At 37.9% G+C, this 14,859-nt stretch overlaps 1 protein-coding gene across 2 annotated transcripts in view; it reads right to left on the reverse strand.

The window, feature by feature from the left end:
• Positions 1–1,451: 1,451 nt before the first annotated feature.
• The window catches only part of hipk2 (homeodomain interacting protein kinase 2), a 372,698-nt gene continuing 359,290 nt past the window's right edge, over positions 1,452–14,859 (reverse strand). For both annotated transcript variants that reach the window (XM_039760826.1, XM_039760825.1), the window contains exons 13-15: positions 14,598–14,845; positions 5,699–5,859; positions 1,452–2,482 (exon numbers count right to left, since the gene is read on the reverse strand). In XM_039760826.1, the coding sequence (XP_039616760.1) occupies positions 2,024–2,482; positions 5,699–5,859; positions 14,598–14,845 (868 nt within the window). In that variant the 3' untranslated portion in view covers positions 1,452–2,023. The remainder of the gene's footprint in view (positions 2,483–5,698; positions 5,860–14,597; positions 14,846–14,859) is intronic.

A 14,859-nucleotide genomic window follows, 5' to 3' on the forward strand; every position in this document is an offset into this window, starting at 1 on the left:
GTTTTCTTTTTATTACATGAACAACGGTGATAAATGTGACATGGTTGTAATCTTTTTTTTTTTCACTACATTTCTTAATGCTCACCATATACTGGTTGTCTGTGTGGTTTATATATTTGTCACATATTTATTCAATTTGCAAGGTAATTAAAAACCACAAAAAAACAAACAAAAAATTATATATATATATATACACATACATACAGTATGTATATATATATATATATATATATATATATATATATATATATATATATATATATATATATATATATATATATGTATATATATTCAGACCATAAGTCTTTAAGGAATAAGCCCTACCCATGAGGCCCATGAGGAATAAGCTATACTAGTGTGTCCAAAGCAACAGTCTGTCTTTGAATGACATAGGCAGTGTAAAAAGCAAGGAAAAATTCTACCTTAAAACCAGTAAAAATCAGATAAGGGAAGACCTTTTAATTTTAAGTTAATGGTGAGCTTATGCTTTAAGGTGTCTCAGACCAGCATTCATGTGAGTGTTCCAAGTACTCAAGGTTCTTCCCACATCCAAAAGATATTAAATCGGTCTGGATTGGTATCCAAGTAAGTAGGCAGTGTGTATTTAATGTGTGTCTTGTGACAGACTGGTGTCCCTTCTTCCGCTAGTAATCACCTTACAAACAATGTCAATGAGATAACATATCAGTGACACCCCCCAACCCACTCTCCGACTCTATTATGAACAAAGCGGTTCAGAAAGTGAATAGATGGAAAAATGATAAACCTTCAAAAATTACAAAATGTGCTTAAGTTAAGGAATCCGCAGATCCTAATTTACACCCAGGATCACACAGGCATTTGAAGCCTAGCCTACACCTGAAAGGAAGTTGAAAAGAAAAAAAACAAAGTAGCGGCTTGTACCAATACAGTGATTAAACAGCTGTTTCCAGACTGGCCTCTCTTGGTTTTAGTCATTCAAATGAAGTAAACCTTTAAAATGTGTCTGTAATTCTGTAAGGCACTACAAGGAAACAATGTTAAAACTAAGACTATGAGTAGCTTCAGCTGCACAAATGTGCTAAAGACCACACACAGGGTAAAATTAGAGCGCGCACACACAAAACCAAGACAATCACATTTTACATGCCTATGATATCATAACCACTTTGTGCAATAACATTGAGAGAAGAGAAAAAAAAATCAAACTATATTGGTATTTCAGAAGTTCTTCACAAATAAAAAAGGGTGCTCACTGCTACATTTTAAGAGGGTCCAGATAAATATTATACCTTGAAGGGAATCAACTCAAAACAAGGTACAGAAGAGCTAGATAGTAATCACCTCTAAATCATTAATATCAGATTTATACAGATGCATACTTTACATACAGACAAACACATACACTATATATATATATATATGTGTGTGTGTACATATTTTTATATATATATACTGTATATATACACACATATATATATAGTATACATGTTTGTCTGTATGTATATAGTATATTGGTAATAATATGGAAGCTTTTGAAAATCCATCTATTTCTTGAAGAGAGCAGGATTCCTTAGTTATTTAGAATTTATACACGCATAACATTTTTTGCTTCCCACAAAAACTATTGTTTTTAACTGTGGAGCAATTTCAATACTTTTGACAAATAAACGGGCATTACTTTAGAGGTTCTCTAAGAAAGAAGGAAAGAAAGAAAGAAAGAAAGAAAGAAAGAAAGAAAGATGCTACCTTTTAAAGAACGTTTGGTGCAGGCTAGGGCAACCTTTTTAAAAGTGTAAAATTCCCCATCAAGGGTTATAACCATCTCAATGAGCACTGGCCCTTTAATTTTATTTTTTCTTTAAAAAGAAAATTGTTAATTTCTTTTCCCATCACTCTTGCCATGAGGGAATATTGTTTATCTTCAAGTTTAAAGTATCAGTTTTCCGATGCCTTGCATGTTAATTTATTTCTTTAGTAAAAAAAGTTCTCTCTTCTTTCTTTACTTTGTCCAAAAGCAGCGTTTAGTCTTGCTCCAGTGTTTTTAGAGGTAAGGGTACTGGTTCACCTTGGTGGGACTCAGTGGGTATCCAGTGTAGACCGTGGAAGCTGGTGAGGCGCTAATGTATGTTTGGTGGGTGAATTGCGCCTGGTACTGGCTGTGGTGTATGGTAGGTGAGGGAAGAACACGATGACTCATGCTAACGGGGACCTGGTGGACGATTCCAGTGGGGTAGGCAGTATGCTGCACTGCATGGCGGGCTGAACCTTGTGAAGCCACCAGGTGGGCAACAGTCCCAGTAGATCCCAGTGCAGTTGGTGCAGTGTAGGTGTACAAGTGTGGCTGCCCGGACAAATGAGCAGTTGCCAAATGAGGATGAACAGCTGAGTGCGATGGGCTGCTATGAGGGAAAGAGTAAGGTGCCTGTGCTATTGTTGGGGTGATGTAAGCCTGCTGTCTGCGGTGGCCTCCATTTCTGTCCGTTGCAACATGTTGCTGGGCCTGAAAACCACAGAAAGAAGAGAAGAATAAATGAACAATAACAAACTTGAAAGAGAGCATCTCCATCTGCTGGACAAAACAGGAACAACACTCAAAAAAGCTCTATAAAAATTGTCACAATTAGAACAGCAAGTCTAAAGGTTCACAACATAACATTTGGATTGTATACTGTGCAAAATATGCAGAATGTCTGTTTTTAGGTTCATGACTATAACTCTGACTTGTTTCTGGGCTATGTTAATCAAGTCATACATCAGAAAAGGCTGCAAGTTAGTCAAAAACAATAGGTGGTGTACATAATCTGGCAGGTAGTCAGAAACATTAAAACCTTGGATCTGCCACATTAAGATTCTTCATACTTGATTCTGTTTCCTTCCCAGCAGTTCATTAGTTTGTCTATAATCATTTTCAGGATCCTGATACTTGTGGGATATCATAGGTTAAGGTTAGGCTGAAAAAGATTGCAATGATGCTATATAATTTTGCTTTCAGTATGTTAGCCACATGTCCGCGAACTTCTTTGTGGATAAAAAATACTCAGATACTTGCCAACAAGCAATCCACTAGTTCTATTATTATCAGCTGAATACCGGGTTCTCTGTTAATTTAAGGCTTGACTACAATGTTTTTGTTAATTTCTGCTTTAGTTCCTTATGGCATTGTCAGTAGAACTTGAGGAGAGGCTAACAATTTCTAAAAGAAATAAAAAGGGTACTGGTGTATATTGCTCTTCTAATTCTATTTGTCCAGTCTTTTGACTGGTAGCATAACTGTTACATCAGTAACACAATGACAAAGTCTTTTACCTTTAACTTGAAATATTATATTTTATTTTTATCAGTTGTGTTGTATAGTATTAAATATAAGATTCTTAATTTTTATAATTCTCTAAGCAGTAATTAAAAATAAAAAGTGAAGCATTATATAAATGCATTCATTTTAACCTACAACATACATTAACTGTGCCCGACTGACATCATTTTCATTGCAGTGTGGCAATCTCTATGATTATTAGAAATGATGAGCAAACATTACTGGGTTTGCTTCACCATGACTTCCCCAAATTCATAGAAATGTTTGCGATATTCACCAAACTTGGTGAGCTCCATTAATGTCAATGGAGAAGGAATAACTGAACTAAATTTGACTGGAATAAATGGTGGAATCATCTTTAAAGTGTCCCTGAGGGCTAGGAAAACATCTGCCAACTATACAGGACAAATTATTGTGGCAAAAAAGGTGACCTGAGCTGTGTGGTAGCAGTGCCAACCACTGTACCTCTGGAAGATCATAGAAGAAAGACCTCGGTCAGAGACGTGCAATCATATATTTTATCAAAATAAAGTGGAAATGCTGAAATTGTAGTCAAAAGTCAGAAAGAACATGCAGGTCTTTTAAAGGTAGAAAATTCAAAATGCTATGTCACGATTGAAACCATGCTGGCTTTTCCTATTTTTTGAAGTTGAGCTGAAGGCTCTCTAAACTGTATGTGTCGATGCTTTGCACTTTTTATTCCATCAAAAAGAAAGAATCGTCTTGTAAATAGTAATAAATCGCTCATTATTATTATTATTTCATAGACACTCCTGTGTTTGGGGGGAGGAGTCGTCAAGCTCCTTCAAGGTTTGTTTTCACTTTCGCCCCTCCATGTGGCTAATTATTATTCATGCATAGGGCAAGTGGCTCCTTCTCTTATGTTAACATGGAACTCGAAGATCGGCCTGCACATCTGGCTACAAGCACAGATAACTCGCCCCACAGAGACCCAGAGGGGCAGTCCCATCAAAGTTGGCTGTTACAGCTCTGGAGGACATCACACTGGCCTCACAAAGCATTATGGGGTGCTGGTATTAAAAAAAGAACAAAAAAAAATCTCCTAAACTGTCTGAATTATCAGTAAATAATTCGACCAACAAAGGTGAATGCAAACTCAGCAAATTCGCTGTGAATACTGCTTTGGCAAAATCCGCTGATCAACACTAATTATTATTTGCCCCTATTACCTTTCTTTAACGCAAGTACAAAATATTTCTCTTGAACGTCATATAGAATTCAAAAACGTTGGCGCGATACACATGCAGAGCAGGTTAGAGATAATGGAAGAAGTCTCAAAAAAAATGATACTAAAGATCGCATTAGCGCAAACAAACAAATTATTACTCAGTGAAATAACAGAACAATGAAAAGAGATCGAATATATTGTTCGGATTTAAACTTTAAGTCGGAGACTTGTAGATCATCTAATTCGTGTTGCCATCAGGGAAAAGTAGTGTTTCTTCCCAATGAAGAGGCGTATCTGCAAGAATTAAAAGATTTGTTGTTTGGTGAAAGTGAAATCCCGCGAGAGAACATTTCAAGCCCCGCAAGACAAGACTTTATGCAAAGAGATTTCGAAAAGTCCTGCCCACATCTAAAACATTTACAACCACGCTCACGGTTCAATCATTTCTCATTTGTGTGAATGCTATTGTCAGACACATAAATGTCTGGCTTATCTGCGAGAATTAAAAGTTTTGTTGTTTGGTGAAAGTGAAATCCACATATGTGAGCGGTAGAGATGCAAAGTTGGGGTTGGCGAGTGAAGCGAGCAGGGGGCGAAGCCCCTACTTTTAATAAATATCCAAATTACATGAGTTTATCACATTTATCTGGTTAGCGTATACATTGTAGTTGAGTTGTAACAATTTCTTATCTAGCCAGTGGCCAGGGTGTTTACTTCCATTACATTCTGTAACTAGGTTGCTTCTTCCAAATTCTTGTAGGCCTTTTTATAAAGAAGTGTTCTCCAGTTTCTGTGTATGACACACTTCCCATTTTCATGAGTGTCCTAAATATCTGGAAGCACATTGGGAGAAGCCCTTTTGAAAAGTACTGATAGCTAGTGTTCATTTTAATTTCCATTGCCTATTTGTTATTTGCTTGCAGTAATTTGGTTTATGTGTCTGTAAGCGTTTGTAAATTTGAACACCACCCTGCAATAGTAGCTAACCTGAAAACAGGTGGATTGCAGCATGGGCTGGAGTGCCCAGTGTGATAGGTAATTTAGTAACACCCACTGTCTACTGGTCAATAGAGTCCTTGAGAAAAGCAACAAAGGAAAATAATATCTTATCGCCATACTACTTTAAAACTAATGCCAATTTCAACTGTCTGGCAGTTGCACATGAAATACTTAATCTTTTGAAATAATACTTCCAAGGCTGCTACCTTCCATACCTGGCTAAGATTAAGTGGCTGCTGTTGAAAGGAATGAGTCCCCGACCTCTGCTGCCTGTAGGATACAACTCCAGTGGAGTTACCAGATGAGTGATTGCTGGCTGAGACAACTGGGTTGGAGTTTTTGGATTTGTACATGGATGAGTGGTGACTGACTGTGTCTGTAGGAAAAAAGGAAGAAAACAAAACATATTTTAAAATGCTTATAATTAAACGTGACATTTTACAGGAGAAATGTTAAAGAGTCATAAAATGTACAATCTGGGTAAACATTATAAACAAAAAAACACTTCAAAAAAGCTGTTTTATAGATTTGATTCAATTAAGTAGACAGTGGTGTGCAAAAGTATTCAATCCCCTTGAAGTTCACCATAGGTTTCTGCATGACAAAAGATGTGTACACATGGTTTATCCATGCAGTTTTTTAATGTGTACTCTTATACTTTAACAATCAATTCCCAAAGTCAAACTAAACCATTTTTAGTAGATTTTTAACTGGAAAAAAAAAAAGTATTCATGTAAGTATTTAAGCCTCTGTGCTTTGGAAGCTCCAGGTTTACACAAATTACAAATAATTCACAACGACACAAAGGTGACAGCCATTTGGCCATCATAATTAAATATAATTAGGCACTACTTGTGAGTCCTTTATATCTCTGGATATAACATTGAAATACAAAAGTCGGGAAATGGCTACAAAAAAAAAAAAATCTTAAAGAGTTTGAATGTCCCATAAAGTACTGTTGGATCCATCATCAAAAAGTGGAAAGTTCATTATGGCACCCAGACTATTCCTAGAACATCACAGCAAAGCATCGCCTTGTTAGAGAGGCTATGAAAAATAAAGCCTGGTTAACGCTTGCTATCAACTCCAATCACACAACTCTGAAAAAAGACGATCTACCGTTGTTTCTGAAAGCGACATTAACCCTAAGCTAATTCCTTAAATATTGTAGAACACCACTTTAATGTTCATATATTTTATGTTTTTCTGCATTTATCACTTTTTGAAGGTGGCTGGCCAACTTTGCAAGATGATTTCATTATCCTACTGGCACTGTTAAGTGGTAGGACTGCACAGCTTATACATAAACTTACTTGTGTAGTTGTCATGAAAAGCAACAGTTGCTTCTCAGTTTTAGCTTTATGATGAGTGTGTCTGTGTACTTTTATTTTTCGAAGAAATTTTTAAACTTCATGATGGAAGTAAATATAATAAAGAAGAAGAAGAATGACTTTTGTTGTAAAGAATCAAATGTTACAATAATAATGCCTCTCTTTATTAGTTTTCACTTGAGATACACGTAATATGGAAGGCCTATTTTGTGCATCTTACCTGGATGATCGTGCATATTTTGCTACCTTTCTCCACAATTGCCTGCTCTAACACCAAGGCCTGGTACTTTGTTCTCTTTGTCTTGCTTTGTCATTTCTACAGACAGTGTGATAGTCTGTGATTGCACTTCAATAAATGGGATCAAGACCATAGCTCTCTACAATTTTCACTGGTACATTTTTACACATTCCTGAATGGGAGGACTGTTGGGATCATGACACTGTGACAAATGCTCAGAAACACAGATATTCATTGAGGTCAAAGATTTTTCTTCCAGTCTTAAACAATACAATATGACTAAATTGGGAAGTGCTGGTCTCCACTATGTCTATTTACTCTTAAAATAATTGTGTACCATAATAAAGATCCCACCAGAAGTAATGTTTAAAGACAGGAACAGAAAGAATAAACAGTACAGGACCTATATTAGGCTACTTTATGACCATTTCATTTACAGTAATCGAAAAAGACAAAGTTGGCCCAATTTTAAAACATCTTCATAAAGATATTATTTTATTACAATTAATCTAAAACATGCTAATGTTAAAACATTTTTATGAAATATACTGTGGTGGATGGCCAGGGCCTTTACCTGACCAGGATGCCTATGGAATGGAAGGACTGGGACACAGAACATGCACAGGGCATTATCACCCCCAGGAGCGCTAGATGGCAGCATTCATGGGTTACAGCGGTGCCGCACACTCCCACAGGGCAACATGGGAGTTGGAGTTCTGTTGGGTTCCGTGGCTGTCACCAGGGGGGGCGCTGCAGGAACTGCTGAGCTCTTTATTGCAGCACCTCCGCCACATCCAGAAGTGCTGACAGAAGGAGATTACGGAACACATGGAGCACTTCCAAGTGCCCTATAGAAGAAGCTGCCTCGCTCCATTCCAGGAGCCAGAGTTGGGAAGAAGGGAGGCAAAGCTTACTGGGAGTGGAGGCGGAAGGAGAGAAAGAGAGAGAAGAACAGAGAAGACAAAGGCAAAGTGCTGTTTCATTGTGTTTATTGTGCTTGTGAACTGTGCTGAGCAGGTGGGAAATGAAAGGGAAAGTGTTTCCCATGAAAAAATATATAAAAAACGTGTTGAACTTGTGTCCTGCAAATGTCTGTCTTAGGTTTGGGGAGCTGTGCACCCTCTGCAGGCCACAATACTTTAGTGTATGGACAGCACTTTGGTGCAGTATTAGCGCTGCTGCCTTGCAGTAAGGAAACCAGGGTTCACATCCCAGGTCTTAACTGTGTGGAGTTTGCATGTTCTCCCTGTGTCTGTGTGGGATTTTTCTGGATGCTGCAATTGCCTCACACAGTCCAAAGACATGAAGGTTAGGTGGATTGGCGATCCTAAATTGGCCCTAGTGTGTGGAAGGGGCTGATGTGTGTGAGTGTGTGTTTGCCCTGTGATAGACTAATGCCCAGTCCAGATTGTGTTCCTGCCTTGACCCCTATGCTAGCTGGGATAGGCTCCAGCAGACCCCCACAGCCCTGTTCAGGACTAAGCAGGTTAGAAAATAACTGACTCACTTTAGTGAATAGAAAGAGTGAAAAGAGCACCAATGAATCAGGGGACAGAGTTAAAGGTCAATGTCCCCTGTTTCAGTTGCTTTGACCTAAAAATGTCCAAAAGCTTTAAACAGCACCATTAGTGAAGGAATCTACAAAACACGTAATGACTGCTGTGAGTTCATTTTGCAGTCTTGACTAGGAGATTGCCATACTTTCCAGTGAAGCTGCATTTTTAGATGAAACTCTTGTACACCCAAATTAAATATACCTGGTTCAGTGCCTTTTTAAAAACTCTTTGCCCACTTTGTGACCTGTTTCCACTCTGTTTGTTTGAATCTATAATAACTGTTGTGTGGTTTCAAGCATTACTTCAAAGAATCAAGCTCCTTGACCTTTACCATAAAAGTGCTCTTCAAATGGCACTTAAAGGTGGGCCATTCTGATAAGTGCCATACAGAGGAGCAGCTAATTCTTTCTCCTTCCCCTGTTTTATGCAGACTGCCTGCTGCTCAAAAGCCACTTGAAAAGCATAAGTTGCAGAGTGAATGTGATCCAGTGCAGCCAAACCACAGTTAAACACTGGCATATTTCACTATGATGGCTCAAAGTCATTACACACAGTGCATATAAAAGTGAGTAATTTAACATGAAGGTCAGTAAATACACCTGTCTCCTACATTTATCTACTGCAGAATCAGCTTATAGTACCTTTTATACCAAAAAATAAAAATAATGTCAAGCTTTTAAGCAATAGGAAGTGTAACATGTGTTATATGCATTTTCTTTGACGCCCACAAATATTATCAATGGGATCTCTAGTATTAAAAACACTGAACACTAATGGACAGTAATTTAGTAGTACAGTATTTAGTAGTCCAAAAATGGAACCATGCAAGCACATAGGTGTGGCATTGGTAAAAAATAATTTCCTTTTTAATATGAAGCCCTCTCAAATATTTATATTTGAAAAGGGAAGAACAATTGGCCTAAATAAGAGTGAGTGGATGATTCTCTGATTCTTTAAGTCTAGTTGTGGAGTGTCTTAAACTTACATAGATTTTATCTCAATTATTGTTATGCATAGGTGATTAAAGAGACAAACTAAGAAAGATTAATGTTGTCACCTGCCTAGTTTCATTTTTGACATGAAAAATATTTCACTTCTCTTTGTGTGCTTTGCTTTAATGCCTAGGTATAAAAAAACAGACAGGTTATAGAAAAAGAGTACTTTGCACAAATCAGCAGCTAAGAGGCAGTCATTTAGATTCTCTACAGCATTTGTATTAAATGAATGCATTATTTTGAATGTTTTTTATTTTCCTTTATAAACTAATTTCTGCGGGTAAACTACTCCATACTGCTACGCTTTCATTTAAAAACACAGGCCTTAGTCTTCCATTCATACTACCCTGATGTTTTCAAACCCCAAAAATGGAGACTTCTGAAAATGCTCTCTAGAGACATATACTTCTGAAAACGCCAGCTCAGCTTTGTGTTGTGGATGGTCGAATGTGCAGTTTGTCAAAAACGCAGACTCTGATTTGTTTGGGCTTATTATGTGGTCCTTCCCTGATTGGATCCTGCTCTTTACAACATCTCATTTCCTTGATTGTTTACCCTTGATGAAAGAAAAACATATTCCAACATAGTGGACGTAGAGGAGCTGCTTTCCATTGGAACTTGTTGTGTTGCTTACCTGTATGCACTTAAATTGTATCTTGCAGAGTTTGAATGCTGGATACTTACACAAAAGGCAAATAGTGACTGTAACAGTTTTGCAGACATTGTGTGGCCAACATTACTATTCCTTTAGTTTTGGGTAAGACATTTAGTTTTGGGTAAGACATCTATGCTGTACACATGCCCGGTGTAGGTGGATAAGTAACCTTATTTGTGTTTTTAGTCATTTCAGTGTAGATGGAGATACTTTTGTAAATAATGTGAAAATATTAGTGTGCAGGGAGATATCCTTTCATCCATCCATCCTCTTTCGTTTATCCGAGATCGGGTTGTGGGGGCAGAAGCTTGAGCAGAGAGGCCCAGACTTCCCTCTCCCCGGCCACTTCTTCTAGCTATTCCGAAGAAATCCTGAGCCGTTCCCAGGCCAGCTGAGAGACATATTCTGTCTAGCGTGTCCTGGGTCTTCCCCGGGGCATCCTCCTGGTAAGATGTGCCCGGAATACCTCACTATGGAGGCATCCTGGAAGGCATCCTGATCAGATGCCCGAGCCACCTCACCTGACTACTCTCAATGCGGAGGAGCAGTGGCTCTACTCTGAGCCCCTCCTGGATGACTGAGCTTCTCACCCTATCTTTAAGGGAAAGCCCAGACACCCTGCAAAGGAAACCCATTTCAGCCGCTTGTATTCACGTATGAAAATACAGTTGTATTGCTGTAGCCTTAATTTAGCTTAGGAGCTTAATTAATTAATTTGCATTGTGTAATAAATATAAATAAATCTCCAGTAGTGTTTGCGTTGTAGTTTACAAAAGCAACATTTCTAGTTTTTCATTTTGAAATTCGAATAAAAGTTAATCACCAATATTCCACTCTGTAAACATTAGTTATATTTATTTTCACCTCAATTAAAAAAGGGATTAGCATTTATGTGTTAAAGTCACTATCAATTTGATATGCATACCGACTATAAAAGACAATGGAAATATTTGGGACAAGAGAAGGTGATCTGGGAGTTTGTAGTGTTTGTAAACTAAAAAGACACACTTTAGGCGCTTGATTCATTTAAGAGAAAAATGCTTGGCCTATGGGTGTAGTTACTGTTTCAAAGTGAAAAAAAACAAAATGATGTAATGCATCTGTTTTTAGATTGTCTCCAGGATTTCTGGGCAACAGAATGGGTTTGGGTGCTTGCTCATGTTACAGTATGTGCACCAAATCTGGTGGCTTTTTCTTTTCCTGTTTCATTTTTATCTTTTTTTCCCATTAACTTCCTGTTTCCTGTGTCTTTGCACCCCCATAACTTTATTTTACATCAACTGCACGGTCTTGAAAGTCATTTTAGCACATGTGCAGACATTTTTTCTTTCGATTGTTGTAACTGGCACTTTGGGAAAGCAGAAGGAGGTGCTCCTCCTCAGGGAAATACCTTAAAAATGAAAATTACAAAAAAGGAAAAGAATTTTTTTGGTAGAAATAGGAAAATAGTCATTAAATAGACCATTTTGTTTGATTTCATTAAAAAAGTTTTTTTTTTAATTTAAATAAAGGAGTGAACTAGTGTTATGGATTGCCAGAAAAAAATAGTCCAAGACCATTCTGTTGTTATTTTTTGTCTGCCTGAACTTCTTTTGTTTTTTTGTGTCATTTCTAATAGGTTGATGGGAAGATGTCAACATATTTACTGAAGATAATCCACACTTTGGCACTGCAGGTGCATCAAAGCGGTGGGTACCCATATTTTCCTGCCCTATGGTCCAAGTTAAGTAATTACTTGTTTTATTTCTATTAGGTTATTCATTCAGCAAAGCAAAGATGAACTGTGTTTGTCTGATCAACCAATCTGTTGTTACTGGTACTTCTTTTATACCTCTTGGCATGAACAGTCATTGAATACAACCGACTAACAGGTTCTGTTTCCTGGTCAGTTCAGCCCAGTTTGATTACCCACAGCTATTGGCAAATGCATCCTTTTATTTGAGAGTTTTCTGCTTGGAAATCAGATGTTTATATCATTGTGATACTGTACCTGTATTGTTTTTGTATTGCTAATTCAGTCCAGGCATACTTAACGCAGGTAGTCAGATCATAGTAAACTCTTAATATAATTTGTGCATGTAATATTTTGCTTATGACCCCTGCTTTGCTTTTGACAATACAGTAATCCCTCCTCGATCGCGGGGGTTGCGTTCCAGAACCCCCCGCGACAGATGAAAATCCGCGAAGTAGAAACCATATGTTTCTATGGTTATTTTTACATATTTTAAGCCCTTATAAACTCTCCCACACTGTTAACATTATTAGAGCCCTCTAGACATGAAATAACACCCTTTAGTCAAAAGTTTAAACTGTGCTCCATGACAAGACAGAGATGACAGTTCTTTCCCACAATTAAAAGAATGCAAACATATCTTCCTCTTCAAAGAATGTGTGTCAGGAGCAGAGAATGTCAGAGAGAACGAGAGAGAGAGAAAAGCAAACAATCAAAAAATCAATACGTGCTTTTGGGCTTTTAAATGTGCTGAAGCACCACGATAAAGCGGCATTTTTTAGAGGAGTGTCCGTATCTTCTAAGCAAACAGCCTCTGTGCAAACAGACCCTCTGCTCACACCCCCTCCGTCAGGAGCAGAGAATGTCAGAGAGAGAGAAAAGCAAACAATCAAGCACCGCGCGGGAAGCATATCTTATATCATTGAGGAGTTTTAGTTAATATGTAATACATGCTCTGATTGGGTAGCTTCTAAGCCATCTGCCAATAGTGTCCCTTGTATGAAATCAACTGGGCAAACAAACTGAGGAAGCATGTACCATAAATTAAAAGACCCATTGTCTGCAGAAATCCGCGAACCAGCGAAAAACACGTGATATATATTTAGATATGCTTACATTTAAAATCCGCGATAGAGTGAAGCCGCGAAAGTCGAAGCGCGATATAGCGAGGGATTACTGTAAACCTTTCTACTAGGACCAAGCTACTAGTCCTCTACCATGCAGAAAAATAGAAAAATAATATCAAAGGCCTAATCAGAATAAAAGGACAACTTATTGTCTTTGTTAATTTGTCCACCCTGGAAGCATGCACTAATAGTGCCTTGCTGGACCCACCGCACGACGAACCACCTACGTATATTGGGTCCCGAGTGCAGCGAGTGACACCTCAGCACCACACTGGAACACTGAAGTTTTTTTACGGTGGCTGGAGTGCCAGACCTGCCACCAACCCCCAAGTTTTCCCTGGAAATTGGAGGACCTGCTTATTGAGCTGGATGCAGATTAACATCATACCCAGGAGGAAGTAATTGCAGGTCGAGGGTCTTGCTCTAACAGATTGAAAGAAATCATGTTGACTATAGTTTTGGGTATTTAATGAATGTTAAGTAGTGTTCTATTTAGGCTGTATTTATCTTGTATAATTGCGATAGGTTCTCTCCGAGCTTGACAGTCGAAAATAAAAATGAAAAGAATTGAACCGTTAACAGTGTGATGCACTTAGACAGAGACCTGTGATAATATGCTTTGGTTTATACTCTAGCGGCTGCAGTGGGCAGTGTCAGCGTTTTAGAAGTAGGAGATGGTTACGCATGTGTGCTGTGTAGAATGTACTGCAGTATGGCCGCCTTGGCCCTCTTAGAGATGACTCATAAGCTCAAATAGACTTCCTCATCCTGAGGTAAAAAGAATCACTCTTTACAGGAAACTACTGATTCTGGAGAGTGAAAGTCAACAGGAAAGAATGTTTAGATCTGAGGGGGAAGACATAGTGGTGATTTCGGGTAAAAAAAGAAATCCATGCGCTTCCACAAAGTTAGAGAGAACAATGATAAGGATTTGACCAGAGAGTTATTTAGGGGTTATTTGCTTGGCTATGTGTTACATACTATACTTATTTCTGAGTAAGTTTCTGAAGTTTAACTGTTTTGCAGTTTGAGGGGACATCTATTTTGCAAATAGGTAATTTTTACAATGGTGTCCCTAAACTCAATTAGCTTTTCAATTTATCTGTTTGACTTACCTTTGCATTATTAGTCTTCTTCTAATAAATTATTAATTTAGGTGTGCTTCTTTTCACTTTAATGCGCTTTTGGTAGAACATATAAAGCCTGTCTTACATAATAGTATCTTCACCCAACAAATCACAGTTTTCTTCAGAACGTTGTAGTTGTGGTTTACCAGAGTTAAAAAAAGAGTTTTTTGTACAAAAAAAATGCTATGAGGACATTAAAGCTCTGCAGGAGTTTTAAAAATAAAATGCATTATTATTATTATTATTATTATTAATACAAACTTAAACTGTAATGTAAAAGTCTGCCTATAGTGAACAAGCAAGAATGTTGCAAATGTTACTTTAGCCATCTAAATAAGGGAGCCAACACTTACCTGATACTAGCCTGTCACACTCTGTTAAAGCTTCACTAGACTGCGTTTTAAGAGGTGGTATAATAATTGTGCGAGGGTTGCCATTGCAGTGAGTATCAAGTGTTGCCTTTGAGTCATATGTATTTCCATTAGTAAGGCCCAAACGGTGCTCAACAGCATAGGGACTATTATTACTTGAGGAATCAGAGTCTGGGGAGTCATGGACCGTGACACAGCTAATAACGTTCTTCCTCTGCTTTGATGTTTTGCTGAGAATGAAAAG

Source organism: Polypterus senegalus, chromosome 8 (genome assembly GCF_016835505.1).
Source record: "Polypterus senegalus isolate Bchr_013 chromosome 8, ASM1683550v1, whole genome shotgun sequence".
NCBI classification, from domain to species: Eukaryota; Metazoa; Chordata; class Cladistia; order Polypteriformes; family Polypteridae; genus Polypterus; species Polypterus senegalus.